This window comes from Syngnathoides biaculeatus, chromosome 5, assembly GCF_019802595.1.
Source record: "Syngnathoides biaculeatus isolate LvHL_M chromosome 5, ASM1980259v1, whole genome shotgun sequence".
NCBI classification, from domain to species: Eukaryota; Metazoa; Chordata; class Actinopteri; order Syngnathiformes; family Syngnathidae; genus Syngnathoides; species Syngnathoides biaculeatus.
In genome coordinates, this window is record NC_084644.1 from 18,300,722 (window position 1) to 18,328,663 (window position 27,942).

The following is a 27,942-nucleotide window of genomic DNA, read 5'->3' on the forward strand; positions in this document are numbered from 1 at the left end:
ATGTGATATTGGCTGCAGAAAATCTGATCCTAATATGCCTTGCAACTTGGCTGTTACTTGGGGAAGCCATTCACCACCACTAATAAACTGACAGCTGGATTTCTGAGGGCTTCTCTGCATGATCGCCATCTGACCAATGGCAACTTGAATCCAGCATATGACAGTGAATGTTGCCCACGTTCCCCATGCTGGTGAATCAATATCGTCTCCATTAAAATTCAAAAGACCTTCCTGATAAAAGTTTGTGAGCGTGCTTATTCTGGTGCGTGATTATCATATGAATGGTTTAGTTTTTTCTGGTGCGTAATATGCTTCAATCCTTCATTGTTGCTGGCTAAGCAGTCAGGCTCACGGAATTTGCCAGCTGCGGGGAACAGTGCAATGGGGAAGACAAGCCCCGATGCCGCTTGGTACAGAAAAGAAGCAGGAAAATTAGTGACCGGAATGTGTGTTTCAAGTGTCGATGGTCAATGTCTCTCGGAATTCACATTAGTTCTTGTAGCTAGCTAGCTAGGTGCCTTCACAATCACTACGTGAGAGCCAATCCTACTTTGGCTGTCATGTCGAGTGTCAGCGGCGCTGGCTCAAACCAGACCGAAGACAAGACAAACCTAGACAAACATACTCAACCCCCCCGCCCCATTCCATATAAATATTCTATATAAATTCTATATGAAGTCCTTAAGATCCTTCGAGAGGATTGTTATATAAGTGAATAATTTCAACACTTATTTTCTAACATTGACATTTAATATATTTTAACCACATTTATACAAACAACTTGGTGATGAAAAGTATCAGTTGCATCACTCCACTTCACCTCGATACTTGGTTGACATTGACAGCACCAATACTCCTACTAACAAGAGCATCATTATATACAGTGCCTTGTGAAAGTATTCGGCCCCCTTCAACTTTTCAACCTTACGCCACATTTCAGGCTTCAAACAAAGATATAAAATTTCATTTTTTTGTTAAGAACCTACAAGTGGGACACAATTGTGAAGTGGAACAAAATTTTTGGGAAATTTTAAACTTTTTCAACAAATAAAAACCTGAAAAGTGGGGCATGCAATATTATTCGCCTCACTTGCATTAATACTTTGTAGCACCACCTTTTGCTGCAATTACAGCTACAAGTCAGAGTATGTCTCTATCAGTTTTGCACAACAAGAGACTGAAATTCTTACCCATTCTTCCTTGCAAAACAGTTCGAGCTCAGTGAGGTTGGATGGAAAGAGTGTGTGTACAGCAGTCTTCAGCTCTGCCCACAGATTCTTGATTGGATTCAGGTCTGGACATTGACTTGGCCAATCTAAAATTTGAATACGTTTATTTGTGAACCACTCCATTGTAGATTTGGCTTAATGTTTTGGATCATTGTCCTGTTGAAAGATAAATCTCCGTCCCAGTCTCAGGTCTTTTGCAGACTTTAACAGGTTTTCTTCCAGAATGGTCCTGTATTTGGCTCCATTCATCTACTCATCAATTTTAACCATCGTCCCTGTCCCTGCTGAAGAAAAGCAGCCCCAAACCATGAGGCTGCCACCACAATGGTTGACAGTAGGGATGGTGTGTTCAGGTTTATGACCTGTGATGCTTTTACGTCAAATATATCGTTTTGCATTGTGGCCAATAAGTTTGATTTTGGTTTCATCTGACCAGAGCACCTTCTTCCACATGTTTGTTGTGTCTCTTTAGTGGCTTGAGGCAAACTTTAAACAAGACATTTTATGGATATCTTTAAGAAATAGCTTTCTTCTTGTCACTCTTCCATAAAGGCCAGATTTGTGAAGTGTACGACTGATTGGTGTCCCATGGACAAACTCTCCCACATCAGCTGTAGATCTCTGCAGGTCATCCAGAGTGATCATAGGTCCCTTGGCTGGATCTCTGATCAGTCTTCTCCTTGTTCGAGGTTAAAGTTTAGAGGGACGGCCAGGTCTTTGGAGATTTGCAGTGGTCTGATACTCCTTCAGTTTTAATATGATTGCTTGCACAGTGCTCCTTGAGATGTTTAAAGCTTGGGAAATCATTTGGTATCCAAATCCTGCTATAAACCTCTCCATAAATGTATCTTGGACCTGCCTAGTGTGTTCCTTGATCTTCATGATGCTCTCTGCACTTTAAACATAACCCCGAGACTATCACAGACAGGTGCATTTATACGGAGACTTGATTACACACAGGTGGATTTTATTTATCATCATCAGTCAACATTAGATCATTCAAAGATCTTCACTGAACTTCTGGAGTGAGTCTGCTGGACTGAAAGTAAAGGGGTTGAATAATATTGCACGCCCAACTTTTCAGTTTTTTATCTGTTAAAAATGTATAAAATATCCAATAAATTTTGTTCACTTCACGAGTGTGTCCCACTTATTGTTGATTCTTGACAAAAAATAAACACTATCTTTGTTTGAAGCCTGAACTGTGGCGAGAGGTTGAAAGGTTCAACGGGGCCGAATACGTTCACAAGGCACTATAGTACAGTAATCTCTCGTATTTTACGGTTAATTGATACCAGACCCACCCACGAAAAGCGAAAAACCATTGAGTAGGGGTAAATGCCTTTTTTTCTTTTCCTTCATAGGTCCTTGTCATCTTGTTGGGATGCCGCATTATACCCTATAAATGGGGCTTCGCGCTACAGTACTGTACTAATGTATGCTGGTGTTTTATTTATTTATTGATTCATTGGTCTATGTCGTCTTGCTATGGATGGTGCATTATGCCCTATCAATGCGGGTTCCCTTATTTCCAGAAGAGGCAGGAACATATAGTGACCTACAAGAGCGGAGGTAGAAGCACACAGGTGGATTATATTTTGTGCAGATGATGTAATCTGAAGGAAGTTACTGACTATAAAGTAGTGGTAGGGGAGAGTGTATCTTGACAGCATAAGGATGGTGGTGTCTAGGATGACTTATACAGCCAAGGTGATCAGAGAGACGGGCAGGAGAGTACTTGGTGTGTCTTCTGGTAGGAAAGGGGAGGAGACCTGGTGGTGGAACCCCAAAATACAGGAAGTCATACAAGGAAAGAGATTAGCGAAGAAGAAGTGGGACACTGAGAGGACTGAGGAGAGGCGAAAGGAGTACATTGAAATGAGACGTAGGGCAAAGGTAGAGGTGGCAAAGGCTAAACAAGAGGCATATGACGACCGTGATGTTCACAGATGATATTGTGATATGGAGTGAAAGCAGGGAGCAGGTGGAGGAAAAATTAGAAAGATGGATACATGCACTGGAAAGGAGAGGAATGAAGATTAGCCGAAGTAAAACAGAACATGTGTGCGTGAATGAGAACGGTGGAGGGAGAAGAGCGTGGCTACAGGGAGAAGAGATAGCACGGGTGGACAACTTCAAATATTTAGGGTCAACAATCCAGAGCAATGGTGAGTGTGGTAAGGAAGTGTAGAAACTGGTCCAAGCAGGGTGGAACAGTTGGTGGAAGGTGTCTGGTGTGTTATGTGACAGAAGAGTCTCTGCTAGGATGAAGGGCAAAGTTTATAAAACAGTGGTGGGGCCGGCCATGATGTAGGGATTAGAGACAGTGACACTGAAGAAACAACAGGAAGCAGAACTCGAGGTAGCAGAAATGAAGATATTTCTTTGAAGATATATACAATTCCGACTAGATATAGTATGACTCACCTCTACGCAACACTTGGGCTCTGCCTATGCACAAAACAGTTGAGAGTAGCCACCATTTTGGAGTCCGAAGAACAGGGGTCGGGTCTTTAACACTCAAAGAGCCACTTCGAGCTACACTCTCCCAAGCACAACCTTAGTCGGTAACCTCCTTCGATTACACCATATGCACAAAATATAATCCACATGCGTGCTTCTACCTCCGCTCTTGTAGGTCACTCGATGTTCCCAAGTCCACCACCATGTGCCCCTCAAAGTTCCCTTGCTGAATGCCATAGTTACCCATCACTTCTTCATCGCCTCTGTTTCCTATGTTTATCACAACTCTTTTTCTCTCTGGGACGCTCAGGACTACTTCGTCTAGTTCCTTCCAGAATTTCTCTGTCAACTCGAGGTCATGCTACCTGTGGGGCATAGCCGCTAATCACATTATACACAATACCCCGCTAATCACATTATACACAATACCCTCAATTTCAAATTTCAGCTTCATTACTCGATCTGATACTCTTTTCACCTCCAAGACATTCCTAGCCAGCTCTTCTTTTAAAATAACCCCTAGTCCATTTCTCTTCCCATCTGCTCCATGATAAAATAATTTAAACCCTGCACCTAAATTTCTAGCCTTACTCCCTTTCCACTTGCTCTCTTGGATGCAAAATAGATCAACCTTTCTCTCCTCATCATCATGTCAACTAACTCCTGAGCTTTTCATGTCATAGTCATAGTGCTTGGCAATTTTTCCAAAGCCCCTTCCAGCCGTATGGAGTTGTACAATTTTGTCTCTGGTGTTTCTGGGCAGCTCTTTTGTCTTGTTCATGTTACAAGTTTGAGTCTTACTGATTGCATGGGATGGACAGGTGTCTTTATGCATCTAACGACCTCACGCAGGTGCATCTGATTCAAGATAATACACGGAGTGGAGGTGGACTTTTAAAGGCGGACTAACAGGTCTTCGAGGTTCAGAATTCTAGCTTATAGACAGGTTTTCAAATACCTATTTGCAGTGGTATCACGTAAATAAATCGTTAAAAAAATCATACATTGTGACTTCTGGATTTTCTTAGATTATCTCTCTCACAATGGACATGCACCTACAATTGAAAATTTCCGACCCCTCCATGATTTCTAAGTGGGAGAACTTGCAATGTAGCAGTGTGTTCAAATACTTACTTTCTTCACTGTATCTGTACATTTGTAAAGTAGTTCCTTATGAAGTTCATTTAGTCATCCATGTTTCAGAAAATTATATTTATTAAACAACTCTTACAACAACAACAAAATTTTAAAAAATTTTAAAGTGCAGTTTTTCAAATTCATTAATTAAGATGAACTTATATTATCAATCTAGCATCAAGCCATCATCCTTTGGGCTTTCGTAGCGTGAAGCGGATCGTTGACGAGAATTTACAAACACTGTTTCTTTCAGCTTGTCCCTTTCGGGGTCGCCACAGCGTGTCATCTCAGATGAACGCACATATATGTTTGGGACAATTGTACTATCTGTAATTATGAGTGTAACCCTTTAAAAGAGCACGGCTTGGGGAGTACAGTAGACGAGGGGAAGCATGAGTGTAACCGAGCAGCTTGTTGTTGTTGTAGAGTTTGGTGAGCTGCCGCAGTGTTAATTAAAAAAAAGCAACTAACATACCCAGCAGTGACTCCTGTTCCTCATTGCCACATTGCCTCATTACAATACAATGGAAAAAAATCTCTGGTGGTGGGGCTTGAATGTCAATACCTGGTGGCCAGGCCTGCACCCATGGGGCTTGACCGGACACATCCCGATGGGGTAACTTGAGTCCCCCTTCCCATGGGCTCATCACCCGTGAGAGGGACCATAGGTGTCTGGTGCAATGTGAGCTGGGAGGTAGTAGAAGGCGGAGACCTTAGTGATCCGATCCTCAGCTACGGAAACTAGCTGTCGGGACACATAATGTCAGCTCTCTGGCAGGGAAGGAGCCCAAGCTGGTGCATGAGGTCGTGAAGTTCCAACTAGATATCGTCGGACTCCTTGGGCTCTGGTACCAGTCCTCTTGAGAGGGGTTGGACTCTGTTCCACTCTGGAGTGACCCATGGTGAGAGGGGCCGAGCAGGTGTGGGTTTACTTATTTCCATCTGGCTCGGCAGCTGTACGTTGGGGTTCTCCCCGGAGGCTGAGAGGGTAGCCTCCTTTTGAGGGAGTGCTGAGAGCGTTCCCTCTGGGGAGGGTGTGTTCCACTGCATGGGGAATCACATTCTTCAGCCTCCCTGGTAAGGTTTATTCAGAGGTACTGGAGAAAACGGTCCATCAGGTAGTCGAATCTCAGATTCAGGAGGAGCAATGTGGTTTTCGTCCTGGCTGTGGAACAATGGACAAGCTTTACACCCTCAGTAGGATCCTCGAGGGTTTATGGGACTTCTCCCAATCAGTCTATATGTGTTTTGTGGACTTGGAGAAGGGTTTCAACCATGTCCCTCGGGGAGTCCTGTGGGGGGGTTCTTTGGTGTATGGGGTACCGATACAGGCTGTTCGGTTTCTGTACGACCAGTGTCAGAGTTTGGTCCGCATTGCCAGCAATAAGTCAGACTCATTTCTGGTGAGAGTGAGAGCGTGGCCTGCTAATTAGAGGAAGCCTGGTGTTAGCAAAAAGTCCAGCCGTCAAGGTGCCTCCCTTCTCTCCTGAGGACTATATCGGACTACTGCAGAGGAGGTCAATTCTGGAATCGAAAATCTGCAGTCTTGAAGTCTATGTGGATGTAAACAGACCAGTGGGGAATGAAAGCACTCTATTGATGTCTCAAAATGGTGAGCAAAAGTGTGCTAACTCACATCCACTTAGCTCAACAACGAGGACAGATGTGGACTGTGGAAACATTAACGGATCCTCTAGCAGTTCTTCCTGGAATTTACTGGGAACAAAGCCCAAATATATCTAAAAAGGAAGACACGCCACAACACGAGCCGATTACAGAGGAATCTGGCTGGCCTGCTTTGCGGGCTGCCTCGAAACCCGAGTAAGCGGCCATGGATGGTCATTATAGTGAAGCGCAAGAAAAAAAGAATGTGTCAATGAAAACATTGACATGAAGTTACAAATAGATTTGAGCCACTTTTACAAGACCCTGGCTAAAAATGTGCACTCCCCACCACCACTGAAGGTATGAAAATAAATTGTCCAAGAAAAAATTGGGACCCCAAACTTTAATAGTTAATGATGGAGCCATTAAGGATGTGAAACGCTTTTGTGCCTCTGAAAAAACCTGGAAATAACAACGCACGCGGTCCGACTAGCTGACCCACGACCAGCTTTGTTATTGTGAATTGGAACACCCCCGAAAAAAACCCAGAAATAACAATGCGCAGGGCTATTCAGTTGACCCACAACGGGCTTTGTTATTGTGAATTGCAACGGCGCCGAAAAAACACGGAAATAACATAACGCGCACGGCCCAACCAGCTGACCCACCCATGACGCACTTTGTTATAGTGTATAACACAGCCTCGGTATGCAGATGTGTCCAGTTAGCTACATGAACTGTTCGTTTTTAAACCCCCAATCATGGCTCCAAAGAAGTGACACGAGATAAGTTGTTTGGGAACAGAAAAGAACTTCACCCCCACCGAAGAGCTTTGACAGTTGAAAGTTTTGCATTACTTTTTTTTGTGAACTTTAATAATGCTCTGTTCCATGAGCATTTCTGTTTTGTTTCAAAGATTGCATTAACTCGAGTTACGAGTTGTTTTTGTGTTACTTTTTGTAAAAGTAAAAACTTTTTTTCTTTTCTTCCCCCTCATTATTGCTTGTTTAAAGTTATTCTGCGCTTTTGTTAATAAAAAAAAAAAAAAGAAGTTTACAAGGCTGGGGCCGAGTCGCTACAGGCAGAGCAATGTACTCCCAGCCTAGCCTACGCTACTACTAAAGCATAAATTTTAAGCAAAAAAAAAAAAAAAAAAAAAAAAAAAATCAATATATTTCTAAGATTATTTCCTTATATAAAGTATTTAAATTACACATGTATTTCTACTACGCAGTTTATTATCAGGAAAATCTAAAAAAATGCTATAAAAACCCAATTTTTTAGGTTTTTCCATTAATTGTAATGTGAAATATTGATTCGGATTTCAAACAAATCATTTCTCGAACCTCCTTCTGGCACGGATTGTGGCAAAGAACCGAGGTTGTACTGGACTAAATTTCATGTTTTAGTTGTCAGTGGCACTTTAAGGATATGGCTATTTCTGACCATTTTTGTGTATTTTTTAATTACAGATTCTTGCAAAACTTCAGACAACCTCTATCTCTATTTTAAACACATTGAGTTACCTTGTGTATGAAATGAACTATTTGTATAAATTTGTTTTGCTTTAGTTTGTTATTGTTGAGTAGCTTTGATTCTATTACTAAGCATACTGAAAAATCCCTTGTGAAAGAGAAGGAATTATTCACTGTATACCCTTTAGAAGTGGTTCACAGTTTTAAGTTAGTGTGAATGGACAACAATTGGTTTAATTGGAGACCTTCAAATTTTACAAAATGAAAAAGTTTGATACATATGCTTAGACCTTTAAACCCAAGACTGTGTATGCATGTGTGTCTTGAGTGTGTCAAGCAAAACTAAAAACATTTTGTGACTTTGTAACACTGGTATTGGTAAACACTATGGCCAAAACCAAATTTCTGTCTAAAGAGACCAGGGACAAAATTATAGACCTAGGTAACGCTGGATGAGTTACACGACAAAAAGGAAGCTGCTTGGGGAGAGGAGATAATTTGCTTTCAGAATTATTAAAAGTAAAAATACAAGACGACTGAGAATCTCCCTCAACCTGGGGCTCAGTGCAAGATCTCGTATTGTGGAGTATCAATGATCTTAAGACTGGTGAGGGATCGCCCAAAACTACACAAGCACACCTGATCAAAGACCTGAAGAGAGCTGGGACCACAATCACAAAGGTTATTATTAGTAACACACTGTGTCATCATGGCTTCAAATCCTGCAGCGTCCCAAAGGTCCCCCGGCCTAACCAGCACATGTCCAGGCACGCCCAAAGTTTGCCATTCCTGTGGATGATCTACAGAAGGATTGGGATAATGTCAGTGGCCAGATGAGCCCAAAATAGAACATTTTGGTGTAAACTTCACTCGCCATGTTTGGAGGAGGAAGAATGATAACTGGCAGCCCAAGAAAATCATATCCAAGCATACTGAGGCTCAAGGATTAATTGAGTCATGTATTAGATTTAGACAAAAACATCATTGCCCTCTGTAACAGCATTGAAGATGGAATGTGTGTGGTTCTTTCAGCATGACAATGACCCTAAACACAGTCCAGGCAACTAAGTAATGGCCCCGTGAGAAGCATTTTGAAGGTCCTTGAGTGGCCTAGCCAGTCTCTAAAGCTCAACCAAATGGAAAATCTGTAGCGGGAGTTCAAAGTCCATGTTGGCCAACGACAGCCCCAAAACATGACAGATCGATAAAAGATCTGCATGGAAAAGTGGGCCAAAATATCTGCTACAGCGTTTGCAAACCTGGTCAAGAACTACAGGAAATGTTTGACATTGGTAACTGCAAGAAAAGCTGTCATTGCAAAGTACTGAGTTTAACTTTTTGATTTCAGATTTTTGGCCCCATAAGAATCTTGAAATAATTTGTTTCAAAATCATCCATTGTGAGTTCCTGTAGTCTCAAGATTATTTTCAAGTGTACTTGCAAAAAATCTTCTTTATGTATTCAGACAAACCCAACTGAGCTAGTCTCTCTCTTTTTTTTTTTTTAACCTGCCTTGGAAAATGGCAGATCTGAATTTTGCCGTACAATAGCGGAGTTTAAAATACTCCCTCTTCTTACTTTTAAACGTTTTAAAATGACTCTGATGTTCGTTGAAAATGCAGCCGGACAGGGTTTTAGGTCCCAGGCAGAGAGACTACTTCCCCGACTGGCAAACATTATCCCTGTGCCGTGACTGTGTGAGGTGGGGTGTAGTGTTAACTGTTATTGGATGCGGTTACTCATTACCTACCGGTTGCATTGTATGAACACGCGGGTAAAGTCTTTCCCCCAAAGCTTGTCTGTGGGCAGGCTCATCATTGGGGTTGCCCTCTGATGACGGCCTGAATGGCCTGGTGTCAATGGATAATTGTCTTCTAGAGTCTCTGTAACAAACATACATTTGCATCTTTCCTTTATATAGAGATGAAAGTGGACTTTGGTGAAAATTCCTGAAAATACAAATGCGAGCACTAGCGGGGTCCGTAGGCAATCTCTCCCCCCGACCCCCACCCCCCTGGAAATTTTTGAAAAAAATGGATGGCTGTGGCGCATTCTGGCGATATCTGAACAAAATTCAGACAAAAATTGAAAGTAAAATTTTTTAAGTACTGACCCCCAAAAAAATATTGGGCAGAAGTTCCCCGAGGGCCAAGCCCAGAATTTTTTTGCCCCCCATTCCCCTATCACTGGATAGCACAAAATCACATTTGTCAATAAAATATGCTTAAAATATGCCATTTTATCTCAACACAAATTAATTAAGTGAACTATTCAGTAAAAAGACATCTAAAATGGTCCTTTTTCCCACATTATACATATTATAGTATAGATATAGAATATACACAAAAATATATCCTAGAATTTCTACTCTGTACAGCAAAACATGTTAAAGAAGTTGATCTGTAGAAATTACTATTAACGTTTAAGTCTCAAACTTCTTACGTCGCGTTGTACTGATGCACTCGACCACATTGCTTACTATCTTAGATATAGATGCAGTAATCCCAATAGTTTAATCAGTTGCATTTAATCTTCTGAGATATAAATATATACACACATGCAGTCACTCGCATTAGAAAAATGTAAGGGTGTGGCCAGTCATGCTCGCAGATAAAGTTGCGCGTTTTTTTTTTTTTTTTAATGCCTTCACACTTCCTCGCGATTGAAGCAAAGAGCACCCCTGCCTGGTGTAACTGAATTTCCTCTGACATGGCTCATGATGTTGATAACTTTCGACGTAAATGCGCTCCCATTACATGCTCAGTACGGTTAACTTGCATTTCCTGTTTCCGGGTGAATACCGGTTGTTTTGGAGCAGGCTTGTTTAGTTAACGTTTATGAAATAAACACGTAAATTAATGTCAAGACCACACAAAATAAGCAACGTCTTGAGATTGCGAGGGGAGGGGCGTTACTGTTACTAGTGTTAGTGCATCAACGTGGCTACGCTCGTGAAAGCAAAACAACGAACTCAAACGGATGTTCGTTCAATGTTGTCAACTAATATCCGGGTTAATTTTAGGCAATTTTCCCTCAATTTTCCAGAACAATTTTCATGAAAATTTAAAAATTCGGAATTCCAGGAAAATCCGGAGGACTTTCATCACTGTTTATATGACAAAGTGGTGGCTTGTTCCTAAAGAGGCATGTAAAAGATTGAGTTCACCTGTCCCTGTCTCTCCTGGAGCCGGCTCGCAGACCTCCACTTCTCCTCTCTCTTTCCCGATCTCTGTTTCTTAAACGCTGCATTAGATCTAAACAAACAATAAAAATAGTTTACTTGAAAGTTAATTTTAAATCTCAAATTAATTGTTCAGTATGCAAGAATGACCTCAAGTTACAAAATACTGTGTAGTTTCTTTGTAATTTCATACTTGAATTGTAATCGTGATGACACGTACTGCTGGCCTGCATGCCCTTGCTGACACTTTGGACGCAGTCCAAATTTGGCAGCTTGTCGTTGGAGAGGAGTGCCAGCGCAATTGCTGTGTAGAAGCTGCGGGCCACACCACTGCCCTCGCCCGGCTCATCTTTGAAAGTGACCTTTACCCGGTGTACAGCCATTGGTGTGGTTGTGCACCTCCTGCCAAAGTGAGTGTTTAGCTGGCGCATAGTCTGTTGTATTAGCTGGTCTCTATCCCGATCAACTTCCAAAGCCAAGTCCCGGGATTGCAGGTTCCGTAGCTTCTCCATTTCTCGACGGAACTTGGACTCCTTCACTTCAAAGCCACCAAGCTCAGTGAGAATCTAAAAAAAATTACATTTTAAATCATGATTAAGCCTTAAAAATACATTTTGTTCAAAATACTAAGGCATCACCAAGGGTTCCAGTTAAAAAGAAATAAGATCAGATTATTAGTTTCAAGACATACCGATCCAGGCTCAGCGCCAACATCCTCCATGAAGACACGACCAAAGAGTTCGAGTGACAGACGCCAGCGTCCAAGCAGCATGTCATGTGAAATCATCATTCCCATGAAGCTACAATGAGGTCTGCACACAGCCGAGCACCAGGGAGTGTCAATGCATAGTCTGTTACCATATTATCACTATATTAATTGATACAAAGTTGATTAGCTAGTTATGCTCAGTGTCTCCCTTTGAAAGAAAAGTTTTTTTTAAAAAAAAAAAACAGTGGCATTTTATAGGTGCAAGTACAATTTCTATATCATTTGACTATTGTGCATGTAACGTATTAAATCAACCAGACAAAATGGTGGATGCTACCTGAATGATGGAAGAGGAGGTCCATCACTTTCAGTAAGGCCAATCTCAGCGAGCAGGCTACTCTTCAGCTGAGCAGCAAGGTCGTGGGGTGAAGGGCCATCTTTTGAGGCTTCCAGTTCGTGGTCTGTTAGGGACTGGTTCTCAGAAGTTCGCTGGGCAGTCTCCATACTCATCACATTCTTTAGGTTGGCTGAGTAAGACATCTTAGTGGGCAGGATCTGAAGGTGAGTTGAAATTAATATAGACTTGTATCGAAAGATGACAGTGTGGTCGTGAAAGTATGGATATGTGAAAATGAAACAAAGCAAGCAAGCATAAGCTGTGTTCCAATATCAGTTTGAATGACTTAGCAATATAACACAAAATATACCATATTTTCCGGACAACAAGCTGGTATTTTTTTCCAATGCTTCACAGCCCTGAGGCATATTTAAAGTGTTTGTAATGTCTAATTTCAAATGCAAATCCTATCTAGACAAAAATATATGTTCAACCGTACCATAATATACATAACCTTTTCGATGTTTTGACCCCCAAAAAAATCTGTGTTTATGAATTAAAGTCAGCAAATTTTGACCTAGTTTCCTGTGTCTAAAAAACGACTCATTTCGGGGGCGGATTGTATGTCACTACAGGTGGACCTGCTATTGTGAGACTGGTTCAAATATTTTGGTTGCGGATCAAAAAATGAATGAGAAAAAAGTTCCAAACTCCCAACTTTTATTTTATAGTATTTAGATCTAGATGTGTCAAACAACTCAGACAGAGCACCCTTTGTTTGGTTATGGCATCAGTTTACCACGTTATATTATATTTATGGTGAAACAAGATATTACCAGGTATTGCTATCAAATTAACGTGACAACATTTTAAACTGATTCCCTTTGTTAAAAACCATATTTGTGAAAATATACTAACTTAGACTGTGGACTATCTTCCGTGTGTTTTGGTGCAATAATAAACGAGCCTTGTACACGCAAATTCGTGACGCACATCATACTGGAGATAGTTTCTCATACAAGCACAGGCAGATGCATTGCGCTGTAGAATGAACGGCAGGGTGGTCGCGTACCTATTTACTAAATCCACGGCATTTGAATAATTTTAAAATAAGACCGAAAATTTCGTATATAGATATGGATATTGAAGCTTTTATTATTTATCGGTTTATGACTAACTAAACCAAACAAGAACTTCACAAATACTTCCCAGTCTTTGTTTCCAACACGAGGCATATCCTGCTCCATGCATCCAACTGCTTGCTCGGCACTTTCTTTATGGCCAGCCGTTTCGTCTGCATTGGAATGTGTGCTGTCTAACTGGCTCAAATTGATAACTTTTAACGCCTTTATAAACCTCGTATTCTTCACTGTCTTGACTGGATCCTTCAGAAAAGTGCTCATCGCTCGAAATATCGATAAATTCATCATCGTTCTCACATTGTATTCCAATGCTTACCATTGTTGACACCAGCTATGACGTCATGTTCCTACTCGGCTGTTTCCGCTTTGTTTTCAACTTTTTTTTTGGCAAATCCAGCAATGTACGATAATTTTTTGCCGATAATCAAAAAATAAAAATCTTTCCTTCATAACGGAATTCAGATTCGAATTCTGCATAAAAAAACTGTCTAATATCAAAAAGGTGCAATGAGGACATTCCATACACTTTAACGATGAGGCTAAAATATATATATTTTTTGGGTTGGTAGAGGCTATAAGTTTAAACGTACAACAAAAACTTGTTCTAACATAATGGTTAAAACATGCCTGCTCCCTTTAATTCACTCGGGTTTGAGCATATGCAGATGCCTCAAATGTGTAGAAGAAAACTTTACCTTAAGTGCATGTAGAAGACAATCTACCTCAAGTGTGCGTAGAAGAATTTACTTCGACTGCATCTAAAAGAAAAATCTACCCCATTCACATGAAGAAGACAAACTAAGCTATCTTGAGTGTACGTATTTGCAATTTTTGGGTGGCAAAGGCAAGATATATATTTTTAAATTAATTAATTTAAAATCTTTCACAAAAAATGGCCGCACGCGAAGGTCATCCTTTTCTGACGTCTGTCAGTGGATCTTAAAAGCATGGAGGAGTATGAAAGAATCAACAATCAGCAACGGATTAAAGGGCTAGACTACTACGTGTGAGAGCAACACAGCTTCAGCAGTAACTCTAGATGAAAATCATATTGAGAGCGACCAAGAGACAGAAATGGTGTGTGATGGAGACTTTCTGAAGCTCTTCAACTACGATATTGAAGACAGACAACTTTACTGGATTGAGTGAAAAAGAGGAAGGGAAATAAAAATTGACATTTCTGTTAAGTATGAGCTGTTTCACTGCTGTGTTGCAGTCACTGTTTGAAAACAAGATATGTAAATAAACTGTGTGTCAATAATTTCACAAAGTACCGGTACGTACAGTATATATTGGCAGCGTATGGTCAGGCACGGCTAGTGTATGGAAAAAAAAAACCACTACACAGAGTGGACGCAGCTAACCGGTGCACTCTGTCTTCCGGAAAATATGGTACTGTATACTGCTTTTCTTGTCGCTAGCTGAAATGTTTTGCTTGAGCAGTAGAAATAAGCAATTCAAACCCTTTACGGGACTCTGTTTATAAAAGTAGGGCAAATGAAAAATGTTATTCAGATATGAGAACACAGATGCACACCTGTTTTTCATGTGAAGAGTTGTGGTATACCTGAGAAGGGGAGGGTAGAGAGGAGCCCAAGTTTACCTCCAGGCAGTTTCTGTCCACGTTTGCCTCAGCCAGGCCTTTGTTTGACATTGAAGAGGAGTACAAGCCTTGAGAGGGTCGCCCAAACAGATCCTCCTTCCTGGCATTAGGCTGAAAAGGGTACTATATAAATACGTCTTAAAATTGACTTATCTCAAAAATGAAAACACCAGATATTACTTCTCTCATCTGACACTCATTCATTCATGAATACACCAACAGTATAACAGTCCCTTTCCAAAGTACTGGAACGGCAAGATATTTTGGTTGTATATCAAAAGATGAATAAAAAAAAATTCCTCACTCCAACTATTATTTTACAATATTACAATCGAGATGTGTCAAACAACTTAGGACAGAGCACCCTTTGTTCGAAGGCACTCACTTTTCAGGTGAGAAAAAGTATTAGAACAGACATTAACTTAAACTGAAAAAGGTTTAATATTTGATGCCATAACCATTACTTGCAATAAGTGCATCAAACCTGCAATCCATTGACTACATCAGACTGTTGCATTCTTCATTTGAAATGCTTTTCCAGGCCTTTACTACTGCTGCCTCTTTCAGTTCTTGTTTCTGGTGGTTTCTCCCTCCAGTCACCTGCTAAAATGTGTACTCTATTAGGTTAAAGACCAGTGAGTGACTTGTTCAATCTAAGAAATTCCACTTTTTCCTCCGATTAAGTCCTTTGTTTTGTTGGCAGTGTATTTTGTCTCATTGTCATGTAGCATGATTAAGCTTCTCCTGTATAGTTTGGACGCATTTTTCTGTAAAGATAAAGAAATTATTTTGTATAAATCATAATTCATTCTGCTGCTACCATACATCATCAATAGAGACAAGTGAGCCTGTTCCAGAAGCAGCCATCCAAGCCCAAACTGCCATGCTTCACAGATCAATAACTTCTCCATACTTTCCATCACTTTGGTAGTGGTTATTCTAGGTTAAAAGTTAGTCCAGAAAACTTTGTTTAAAAACTTATGTGGCTCATTTTTTACAAAATCAAATCTGGCCTTCTGATTCTTTTTACTGATGAGTGGTTTGCATCTCGTGTTTTGACCCGTATCTTCGTCAAACAGTGGATCATGATACCTTCACCCATGTCCTGCCAAAGTTGACAGTGATGTCAGGATTGTTGTCATTGATGTTTTTCCCCACGTCTCACAATGTTTCTGTCATCAACAACTATTGATAGCCTTGGCTGACCTGTTTGATGTACACCTGTGATTTCTTTTTCATTAAATTTCAAATTATTGTATTGCCTCTCCCCAATGTTTGTGCAATAGTTCTGATCAATTTCAGTCTTTCAGCTTAAAAATTGTTCGCCTTGCTCCAATAGACACTTTTCTGGTCTTTATGATTGCTAAACTGGAAATGCAGTTTTCACAGGTGAAACCCAAGGGTAAAAAGAACCGCTCTCACGTTTAAGCAATAAATGTAAAAGGCAAAACCTGAGCAACAAGAAATACCCATATACAGTTGAAGTCAGAAGTTTACATAGACTGTGCAAAAACCTTTTTTTTTTTGTCTCACTGTCTGAAGTCAAGACTAAACCGCTCATGTTTCAGGTCCGTAAGGATCAAAAAAAGTATTTAACAGTTTAATTTTGTAAAATGCTACAATAAGAGAGAATTTTGTAGGAGAATTGTATCTTATTTTCTTCTAGGTCAAAAGTTTACAACAAAAAAGTAGTCTTTAAAGAACATGAGTAAGCCCAGATGAGGAGGTCATGGCTATTGAAGCTCCTGATGGGCTAACTGACAACATGTGAATTAATTGACAGGACACCTGGGGATGTATTTAAGGCCACATTTCAAACACGCTGCTTCCTTATTTGAAATCATGGGAAAATTAAAAGAAACTGCCCAGGAAATCAGAGAAAGAATCATGGAGCTCCAAAAGTCTGGCTCACCCTTGAGTGCAATTTCCAGATGCTTGAAGGTGCCACATTCACATGTTCCAACAATTATACACAAGTATAAACATCATGCAAATGCCCAGGCATCATACAACTCAGGAAGGAGACGGGCATGTGTCCCAGAGGTGAACATGTTTTGGTCTGAAATGTGCAAATCAACCCCATTCCAAAAGCTATAGACCTTGTGCAGTTGCTGGATGAACCTGGGGAGTGTTATCATCCACAGTGAAACAAGTCCTACACCGCCAGGGGCTGAAAGGCCACTCAGTGAGAATGAAGACATTTGATACATAAAAAATACGGATTACAGTTTGTAAAAAGACACCAGGAAAAAGCTCTTAACTTCTATAGGCATGCCGTGTGGTCCGGTGAAACTAAAGTGTAACAATTTGGCAAAAAATGACCAACATTACATCTGGACGGAAAAGAGGGAAACTTGTAAACCTGAGAATACCATACCAACTGTGAAGCATGGAGGTGGCAGCATAATGTTGTGGAACAGTTTTGCTGTAGCAGGATCTGGAGTTCTTCATAAATTTGACGGCATCATGAAGAAAGAACATTAAACGGAGATATTAATGGAACATCTCATGACATCAGCGAGGAAATTATAACTTGGGCGCAAATGGGCATCAAAATGGATAATGACCCCAACCATACCGTCAAAATGGTTAAAAAAAATGTTTTAAGGATTATAAAGTCAATGTCTTGCAGTGGCCATCACAAAGCCCTGACCTAAATCCCATCAAACATTTGTGGGCAGATTTGGAAAGGTGTCTGTGAGCAACGCAACCAACAAACCTGACTCAGTTAAACCAGTTCTGTCCGGAGGAATGGGGCAAGATTCCAGCAGAGTACTATATAAAGCTTCTGGAGGGTTAACCAAGACGTTTGACCCAAGTCATGCATGTGAGGGGAAATGCTACTTGATACTAAGAAAATGTATGTAAACTTTTGACCTTGAAGAAAACATAAAATTCTCTAAGAAATTCTCTCTCTCCTTATTGAGGCATTTAACCAAATTAATTTTAGTGATCCAAACTGATCTGAAATAGGAGAGGTTCAGTCCGATTTGACTTCAGAGAGTGAGACAAAAATGAAATGTTTTTGCACAGTGTATGCAAACTCCTTACTTCAACTTAGCTACGAATAATGAGCCACTCACATTTGAAAAATGTACGGGTGTGGTCAGTCATGCCGGCAAATATAAAATTACGGGTGTGGTCTCCAAGTCATGCCCGCAGATATAAAGTTCCGGGTCTGTGTTCTGTTTGTAATTGTGAGTGTACCCCTTTAAGAGCGGAGGGGGGCGGTGAACCAGGTAAACTAGGAAGTAGAAGTAGGCTGAGCAGAGACCGTGTGCTTCTGTGTTTAAATTTTTTTTTAAAAAGGTGTCAGGCTGTGGTTCACTGCGCTGGATCTGTTTTCATGTGCGCTGAGGGTATGCGACAAGTGCGCAATTGACCCCTCTGTAGAAATTGCATCATCCTCGTCGCTGACCAATCAGAGGCCAGAGATCTGCATAAACCACGCCCCTTTTGGGGACCCGCAGTTTCCTCAGACAATGTTGTATGGTCCAGTATAGCTTTTGTTAGCGTTTTATCGCGTATTTGGGTTCTTTAACAATAGATATGTAGTCACGGACTTTATAATAGTGACGAGACGTATCCTGAAAGGCTAGTTGGTGGAGTTCAATTCGTACCCTTTCCAAAACCAAAGACCCAGTACGAAAAATGTCTTCGATGGATCAAACTTTGTGGAAGACCGCATCATCAACTGAATCCATCTAAAATCAACCGGAACAGAAGACCGAGTACGGAAAATGTCTTTGATGGATCAAACTTTGTGGAAGACCACATGATCAACTGAATCCATCAACCAGAACAGATATGTTTGCACGAAGGTAAGCCCTATATTTGATTTTCAATACATGTCTTATATAAATGAATTAGCAGTTCTTCGCTTGCATAACATAGCTAAGTGTGAATGACACTTGATCTGTGTTGAGCAATATTTTGCGATGATCTGACTGCACAAACGCGTCCCTTTGTTCGCGGCTAATGAGCTAAGCTAAACCGGAGTAGCAGTCCTAAAAGCCTTTGACGTGCACCGAGACACCAAGACTGAAGGAAGGATGTTTGAGGACACTAAAGTAGTGATTGTCGTACTCGGTCGGGACTTACGTAGGTTCGGCACTAATTCAAGAATAATTATTGAGGGGAGCGCGTGACGTTACACAAAGAAAACGAGAGAAACAACTCGTAATTCAAGCCTCGCCTTCTTCTTTTCCTTCATACGGCGGTTCACAAACGGCTATACAGATACATATACAGATTGTGCACACAAGTGTGATATGTAACACGAAAATAGGAAACTGTCAATGACGAATTCGTCTTTGGGTTATAATATATTATATTATGTGGCTTCTCTGTCTTCCTCTGACTCTGGAAAGATCTCGCGCTAATATCAATGGTTTTTCCGTCGATATGCATGTAAATACCATTGAAATACCCCTCGCTGAAATACTTGAAGCCCTGCTGTCTGCTTTTCAACGATATTTCACTGTTAGCTAAGAATGCGAGTGAGAAATCAGCCGGCAAATCGGACAGTTTCGCTCTATTCTTTTCTTGCTGCGCCGCCCTTTTTGCTAATTGTTTGTCTGACGTAGGCGCACGTGGCGTGACGTCACTGCAGGAGGCGTGGTTAAGTGCCCTGTAGGGAGGGGTCAATTGCGCAGTGGCGCATCTTAGAGGAAACATTGGTCAAGACTACACAAAATAAGCGATGTCTTTCAATATCTATGCATTTCTACTCATAAATTTTACGCGCTTGATTTTTCGTGCTCAACTGTGCAGATTTGCGAGTGCGATGACGCGCGGGGGCATATGCGCCTGTCAAATCGCAGTGACTGAATAATGCATCATTTCAAAAGTGGGAGGGTTCAAATAAAATGTGTTCTATCCTGAGTTGTTTAAAACAGATTTAAATACCATGAAATAAAAGTTGGAACTCAAAATTCATTCTTTTTTTTCCCCTCTGAAACCCAAATGTCTTCAGCATATTACAAAAATTCCAATACTTTGAGGGTACTGTATACAGTGAAGGTAAAGTGACTAAGGGAAAACAGTGACTTAAAACATAAAGGAACCTTTGCAAACCAGAAGTACAAAAAGAAGAAAATAGTATTGAAATAGTGTTTCTTTCACACAGTGTACTATTTTATATAACTGTATCTTAAATGTTTACATCTACATCACCTAAACAAAAAAACCCACATTCTGAATCGAGATGGGCTACTGAACTTTAATATCTGAGTGAAGTGCTTCTCGGATTAAGCACGTGCAGATTGAGTAAGCAACAATTCTTGCCTGCAAGAGGTGAGGTTGGTCTGCCAATGGAATGGCCTCAGCCAAGGGAACATCAAATGGGTTCGGCGGGATACATCCCAAGAAGGTCATGGAATCAGAGCGACGGAAGAAAGGATGATTCTGACCTGTTTCAGCAGGAACAGCATCTTCATCTTTGTCCTGTAAATTTGAACCTGGAGTAAGACAGAGACTGTTAGGGCATGAAAATATCCCAGGGTTTTTAAAAATTGCATTTGCCTTACTTTGATTGGTGTCCTCATCAATTTCATGTTCAGAATCTTCATTGTCCAAACCCAATTCCAAAATCTCTCGATTCCTACAGAAAGACATGAATATGGACAGCAAACCTTATAGCTTGGTGACATTTTCAAAAGAATTTTATGAAGCAAACAGCAAAAGAGTTCTTGGGGACAGAGAAACAACATAATAATACTAATAGTTATTTAACTCCTATACTGCAAGTATAGCCAATTGTAGGAAATGGACATGATAGTCGACCAATTTGTCTTTTGCATTTAACATACATATGTAAAAGAAATTGCCAATTTAGGTTGTATATTTTAACTGGGTAAAGTTGCAGAGGAAAGTCATCCATTGAAGACCTTTAGGTATTGACATTACAAAATGACTCGCAAACAACTGAAGAGGCCTTTCTTGACTAAATTTTCAAAGTTGGGGGAAATTCAGAGTTGAGAAATTTTTTTTAAATATTTTGTTGCTATATTGATAATGTACAAACAGATAGAAATGGAAGTAAAAGTTAGGGATTTGTTCTGATGATCTAAATCTGGGGTCACCAACATGGTGCCGGTCTGAGCACTCCCCCGTGCTGAAAAGTCTCCCTGTGATGAATGGGCATATGAGTTACTAACAGGGGAACTCGGGGTAAGTAGCAGACGCTAACTGGGAAATCTCCCGGGCTCATGGTTCTCTTTCTTCTACACAGAGGGAGCTAACATACGTCATAACCTAACCCTAACCGTAAAACAAAATTTGATAAAAAGGATATACACATATAGTTACGTTCGCTGTGTTCGTCGTTCTGAGACCTCCATAGCAAACATGAACACTGAGCGATAAGTTCTTGAATGGCACATGTTGAAGCATGGATGAGGATGTTTCAGAATGGCCAGAAGTTTACAAAAATACACGGGCATGCGCATTACTCACAAAGAGACTTTGGAGCACTGGGAGCACTGAGAATGCCACACTGCCAGGCACCAGATCGCCTCCATGGAAAACATAGGTAACCCGTGGGCCTTTTCTAAAAATAGCTCATCAGTGAGGCCACATTGTGATTTTCTACGCCTTGTAGAAGTGACCATGTGAAATGGCAGTGGCAATGATGTATAGGAATAAAGGGTTGTACGTTGATAACGATCAGTTTCCCAATCTGAGAAATCATTACCATGATCAAAAAAAATGAATATCATTATTAAAGGTAATTTGAGGTAATTTATTTAAAGTCCGTATCAAACTGTTACTGAAGAAGTAGCTCTCAGTTTTAAAAAGGTTGGTGTCCCCCCTGTTAAACAATTGTCCATGTTACAACTAAACACAAATGCTGACAATTTCAGACCATTATCAATATCGGCCAAGATTCAAAACCAAACTGACCAATGTGACGTGATATCTCCAGTTACCTTTTTCTATCAATCTGTGGAGTCTCTAGAGTGGTCTGCTGGTTCATGGCCTTAATCCAGTATATAAGTGCCTGGAAAACATATGCCACGTGTTTCAGTGAGCAGACATCCAGGACAGGAAGCACATCTGAGTGCTCATCATTGTGGGAGCGCATGAGTGACAAGGCATAGTTCAGGAAGTCACCGCGTGCAGACATGCCCTGGCGAGCTGTCAGCAGAGTGGCCGCCCTCCTGAAATAAGATGTGAAAGACCATCCTTACTCAACCACAACCAATTGTGCAAAATTATAGTAACTACTATAGACAGATTTGTATTTATTTTTACCTGCGGCCTTCTAGGGTGCGGAGGTTGGTCTCCTCCCGAGCTGTCATGCGTTCCCGCCGAGCTGAATGCTGAGAGGTATGCAGTGGGTGACTGGGGTGACCTGGGTCTCCAGCAGATGACAAGGATGAACCATATCGCAACTGTGCCTCAGTGGAATCCATGATGGACACCATCCAATTCCAGGTAGGAATTAACTTTTCCTCAACATAATTCTGATTCAATAGATGGAGAACATTTATCTTTTTTTAATATAGAGCAGAGAAAAAAAATAGATATAGAAAACATTTGGAGTCAGTAATGAAGCCAAGTGGCACTACAGGCTGAAGCTGGAGGGACCCTATAACACAGCTGACCCCAAATACGTGTGGCAAGGCCTCCATCACATCACAGACCTCTAACAGAGGAGGAGCATGATCAAGACTAACAGCAACAACAGCACATTGCCAGATGTTCTATGCATGAATTGATGCAGCCAACACTGACCAATGCAGAGATTTTATCAACAGAGGTAGCGCAAAGCCCCCCTTTTACTGTATCATCACCCGAAGTCTGCAAAGATCTGGGGAGGACAACCCACTGAAAGGCAGCAAGCCCTGATAACATCCCCGACCGAGCTCAGAAGGTCTGCACTTCAGACCTGGCAGACGTGTTTACAAAAATCTTTAACTTGTCACATGTTCACTCATGTGTGACCACCTGTTTTAAACAGCCAGGGTAGATATGCAAACAACAGCTTGGCCTCCACATTATTCTTGGTTTGCAACTTCTGGGATAGCCTCTGTACTTTTGTTCACACGCTATACTGTTCCCATCATGAGGTACTTGTTAATGTCATGATTGTGACAGTATGTGGGGTACATTGATGAAAAATGCGTCACATCTTCTCCTGCTGGGTGTGTTTGCTGCAGCCATTTAATCGTTTGATGGATTGGGTGATTGATTTCTGAAGAATCAAGATATAATGACCATTTAAAAATGTATTCACATTAAGTGTGTGGAACAACCAGACAGCCACAACAACATCCAGCTTTTTCTACTGCTGATTAGGGCAGTCCCAATGTCATCTTTGAGATCGGAAATTGGTACAGTGTCAGGGGAAAGGACAAAAAACAAATTAAAAAAGAAGATCGAACTAGCTCTTAATTCTCTGATTTTACCACTCTTAATTATACAAGGAGTCCATTTTATGCTTTTCTCCTGCACTTCTATCCAGCAGGGCCCAGATGGAATGCAGAGCCCACCTGTTCACAACAGATTTCTAACATGGTAGCAAGGACTAAATGAAAAAAAATGCTTGCTTGAAATTGGCAAATTTCAAACTAGTTTAAGTTCACTTGTAAAACTGAACTCATATAATAAAAGCATTATACCAACTGAATGTTCAAACATATCACAGACTTTGTTTCTTCAGTTTCGTTCACAAATATTGTTAGCTCAACGCTAATGAATGAAAAACATCACTGACGAGCTAAAAATTAGAATCCAACATGCGGCACTTTTATCAATCAAAATAACGAATATTGGTACACAAACGGTGTATAAACATATGAACAGGCAATATAACACTCACTGACATATTCTTTAAACTGTGTTATAATAATCGATCATGAAGTCTACTTTTTTTGTTACTAAAACTATGTATCATTTGAAACAACACACTGCCAGCAGATGTCAAGACATGTAGAGCAGTTATTTCATGTAACCCATTTGTTGGTAATATGCCAGTTTTTCCTCATACCTACAGTTGCCGATTATTGTTCTCCATTTGAGTAATACCACCATCACTTCTTTTCGAACATCACATACTACAAAATAGGTAAATTATGTGCGATTATTGCTGAAATTGATCGGACTAATATTGGAATCCGCCAAAACTCAAGGCGCCAATATCGGTACGGGATCAGCAGAGATAATGCTGGATCGGGACATCGCTTATGCTGGGTACACACTGGTCTTGGATGGAACCCCATTCCATAGCCAGCAATGTGTTGCAATTCAGGCAATGTGGTTGTGTTGCTAACAGCATGCCCAAGCTGATTCCAAAAGCATTCAGTGAGGTTGAGATCAAGACATTCCATCCTCTCCACTCCCAAATTGTAAAAGTAGTCTCTTGTAAGCCTCATTGCATCATCTTGAAGAATATGGTTGGGTCCCAGACTGTGGAGGTATGTTATAGCCACTGGATGCAGACTCCAGTTGGACAACTCCTCTGCATTGAAATTCCCTTCAATGATGACAAGACTGTTATTTCCAGTGAGGATGATGGTACCCCACATGGTCACACTGCTTCGACTAAATAATGATGTTGGTCAGTGCAGCAATCAGCATTGTGTTCTCTCTTTTCCATACTTTGACCATTCAAGACTCATCGCTGAACATAACATTTCTTGACCTGATCAAGTATCAAACTCAAAACAAGAGTCAATGGGCAAGCATAATAAGCTGTTAAACATTGGAAGGGAATACTTAGAACATTTTTCATGTTCATCCCACAAAATGCAGGTTCCCTACAAGGATAGCACCGTTTAAAATATAAATAAACTCACTTTCCGACAGCACAAGATTTATAACCATCTAGCAAGCATCTACCAAAGATACATGTCCCTAAATGTAAAAAGCTGAAATGTTGAGTTCTTCTAATATTTATCTTTTGAAGTCAAATTCAAATGTTTGTCTACATCACAAAGGAATTGGTCCTATTATATACCAATACCTTTGGAGGGGACTGAATTGGTTGGATTGCGGTAGCTCACCTGCAGGTTGACCGCATCATGATAGGTGAGCTTCACAGAGGCAGGGTATTGCGAGTAGACAAGGTGGTTGTACTTGGGAATCAAACTCATGAGATCCGAGATTTGTCTAATGACAATGCTGTAAGCCCGGGCTAGGCTACTGGCAGATGTCAGATAGCTGCTGGAATTACTGGCCTCCAAAGCGGCTGCCGCTACAGCCGCACTGGAGCTGATTGCACTTGAGCGACGCAAGTTGGTTGGGTCGATATATATGAGTCCAGTGGAGCTTGCTGTAATAAGAGGTAGGTGCTCATATTAATATACAGTATGTGTCTGTGACGCATAACTACAGTCACGAAAAAAGAATTCATGCAAAAAGGCCAACAAACATCCACTAACCAGCTGATGTTGAGGAGCTTGGTGGCGCACTCCCAGTCGCCCTTTGGCTGGGGGTGTTTCTAACAGCCCACTGCATGGATCGAGGAGCCTGAGCTGCACTGTTGGAATGGGAAGCATTAGTTGTCCTCTCCAGGGGCTCGTCAAACAGAAACGTCTCTTGGTCAACATCATCGCTCTGACTGCTGCTGCTGTCTGAGTCACTGGAGTCATTGGACTGAGAGTCGTCCTCTGAAAAGAAGGCAGGGACGCTGCTGGCACCTTAAAAACAACAAACAAAAAACAACGATGTGTGGGTGTACGTACACACACGTACACACACGTACACACACGTACACACACACACACACACACACACACACACACACACACACACACCACACACACACACACAACCAAGTTATTGCCATGCGTGTTCATCTCCTTTTAATATTTGTCCAACCACCCACGCATCCATTTCCTTTTGCTTATTAGAGTTTGGGTCTCAGGGGGAGTAGCTTTAGCATGGAAGCCCAGACTTCCGTCTTACCAGCCATTTCATCCAGCTCTTCCAGGGGGATCCCGAGGCTTTCCCAGGCCAGCTGCGAGACAGTCTCTCTAGCGTGACCTGGGTCGTCCCTGGGGTCTCCTCCCAGTGGGACATGGCTGGAACACCTCACCAAAGAGGGGCTCAGGAGGCATCCTAATCCAATGCTCCTCTCAATGTGAATGAGCAGGGGTCTACTCTGAGCTCCTCCCAGATGACCGTCCTTCTCACCCTATCCTTAAGGCAGGGCCCAGACACGCTGTGGCGGAAACTGATTTTGGCCACTTTTATCCAGGAACTTGTTCTTTCGGTCAGAACCCACAGGGCAGACCACTGGTAAGGGTAGGAAAACATATTGACCGGAAAAATGAGAGCATCGCCTTGTGGCTTTTCTTCTTCTTCACCGCACCGGACAAATACAAAATTCACATCAAAGGAGACACTACACTGGTACTTCAACTCCTCCACTCATCACCGACCCGGAGAGGGCACGCTATCGTTTTCCAACTGAGGACCATGGTCTCAGATTTGGGGGGTGTTGAGTTTCCTTCCAACTGCTTCACACACTGCTGCGAACCACTCCATTGGGAGTTGGAGATAGTTTGATGAAACCAATAGAATCACATCATCTGTGAAAAGTTGAGACGCAATACTGATGCCAGGAAGATGGACCTCCTTTGCGCCAAGAAATTCTGTCCATTAAAGTTTTGAGTGGAATCAATGATCCTTGGCAGAGTCTTGGGTTGGCATCTTTGAATTTGAGTAATTCCAGTTCCAAATGATTCTCAATTCCGAAACTTTTACGGAGCTGGGTCAAAAAAATGTTCATGGTTTAAAAGGCGTCCAAATTTTGAACATCCATTTTCTAAGTAGCCTGCAGCAGAGACTAAAAGGAACATTTGATTGAAGGTGTTATGGTATGTTTTGGTTTATTTAGTTTTTAAATGTTTTCCTGTGTTCCATGCTGTCCATGTCTTGTGTGATCATTGCTGTGTCCACCTGTTCTCATGAACCTCCTACCTTTTGTTGACCAATATGCTCCCTCCAGCCACTCGTATCTTGTCCAGGTGTTCTTCGTTACACTCTGTATTTAGCTCCCCTGTTCTGTTCTTTTTGCTCTTGTCAAACTCTGTCTGCGCCCATGGAATTGTCCATTTGTCAGTTATGTTTCGTTTCAAGTCAGAATCAGAATCAACTTTATCGGCCAAGTGTGTTAAAACACACAAGGAATTTTTCTCCGGCAGTCGGTGCTGCCCTGGTACGACATACAGAACAAGAACAAACCAACAACAACAAAGAACAACTGGGTTCACACTCACTCTGTCCAAAAAAAATTAAGGGCTTTTTAGGGGCATTCTTAGGGGCCGACACGAAAAATTTAGGGCCATCGTGGCAAATCAAGAATAAGGAAAAAAGACTCACCCAATGGTGCCATCAACTATTATTGGTTCATCAAAGGTTCCAGTACTTCAGTACCTGTCGCAGTGATCACCTGTCGCCCCTTGTGGTAGTTCTTGTTGATGTGACCATCGTCAACGTCGTCACATAATTACTTCACATAACAGTCTCCAGAAAAATAGATTCTAACTACAATTGCAGCTATATTCTACTGATGTCTGTCTCAGCACCCCTACTATAGCTCCTTGAGCCTACCCAGTGCCTCCTCCATTTGTTGCTGCAGAGGAGCCAAGGTGGCTCTCTTGTCCTTTGCTCTGCCTCTGAGAGCATTGGCCTCGTTGATAAACCTCAGATTCCTTTTTTCTTCTGCCTCATCACACAGCCTGTCAGCCTTCTCAATAAGTGTAGATATGTCAGTCTCTATTCTGGCTTTTTTGGCTTTGAGGCTGTCTATCTCTACCTTAGCTGCCTTCCTCTTCTCTGGCTGTTTTGATGCATCCTTCTTCTTCTTCTTTTCTTCCTCTAGATGCTGGACGCAACTACTTCTGACAGAAGACGCAGCGACCAACAGCTCCTTTGTGATAAGAACCATTTCAGGTCCTCCATATTACTGGACCACCTCCACTATTTGCGTCCGAGCAATCAGTGACTCCTTGCTTAGGTTGTCCTCGGTGACCTCCATGTTTGTGGAGAAGCCTCTTTCCACAGATGCCGCTGCATGGGACAGGAGCAGCAGGTGCTTTAGGATGCCACAT

At 41.4% G+C, this 27,942-nt stretch overlaps 1 protein-coding gene across 2 annotated transcripts in view; it reads right to left on the minus strand.

Annotated features, from left to right (window-relative positions):
• Positions 1-27,942, minus strand: part of ubr5 (ubiquitin protein ligase E3 component n-recognin 5) — a 163,307-nt gene that overhangs the window by 15,628 nt on the left and 119,737 nt on the right. The window contains exons 38-49 of one of the 2 annotated variants that reach the window (XM_061818718.1): positions 25,267-25,524; positions 24,889-25,157; positions 22,136-22,347; positions 21,811-22,041; positions 20,410-20,483; positions 20,168-20,340; positions 14,882-14,992; positions 12,137-12,354; positions 11,782-11,902; positions 11,311-11,656; positions 11,076-11,163; positions 9,660-9,792 (exon numbers count right to left, since the gene is read on the minus strand). In XM_061818718.1, the coding sequence (XP_061674702.1) occupies positions 9,660-9,792; positions 11,076-11,163; positions 11,311-11,656; positions 11,782-11,902; positions 12,137-12,354; positions 14,882-14,992; positions 20,168-20,340; positions 20,410-20,483; positions 21,811-22,041; positions 22,136-22,347; positions 24,889-25,157; positions 25,267-25,524 (2,234 nt within the window). Of the gene's footprint in view, positions 1-9,659; positions 9,793-11,075; positions 11,164-11,283; positions 11,657-11,781; positions 11,903-12,136; positions 12,355-14,881; positions 14,993-20,167; positions 20,341-20,409; positions 20,484-21,810; positions 22,042-22,135; positions 22,348-24,888; positions 25,158-25,266; positions 25,525-27,942 lie in introns of both variants that reach the window. The other variant, XM_061818717.1, reaches the window with a different exon arrangement.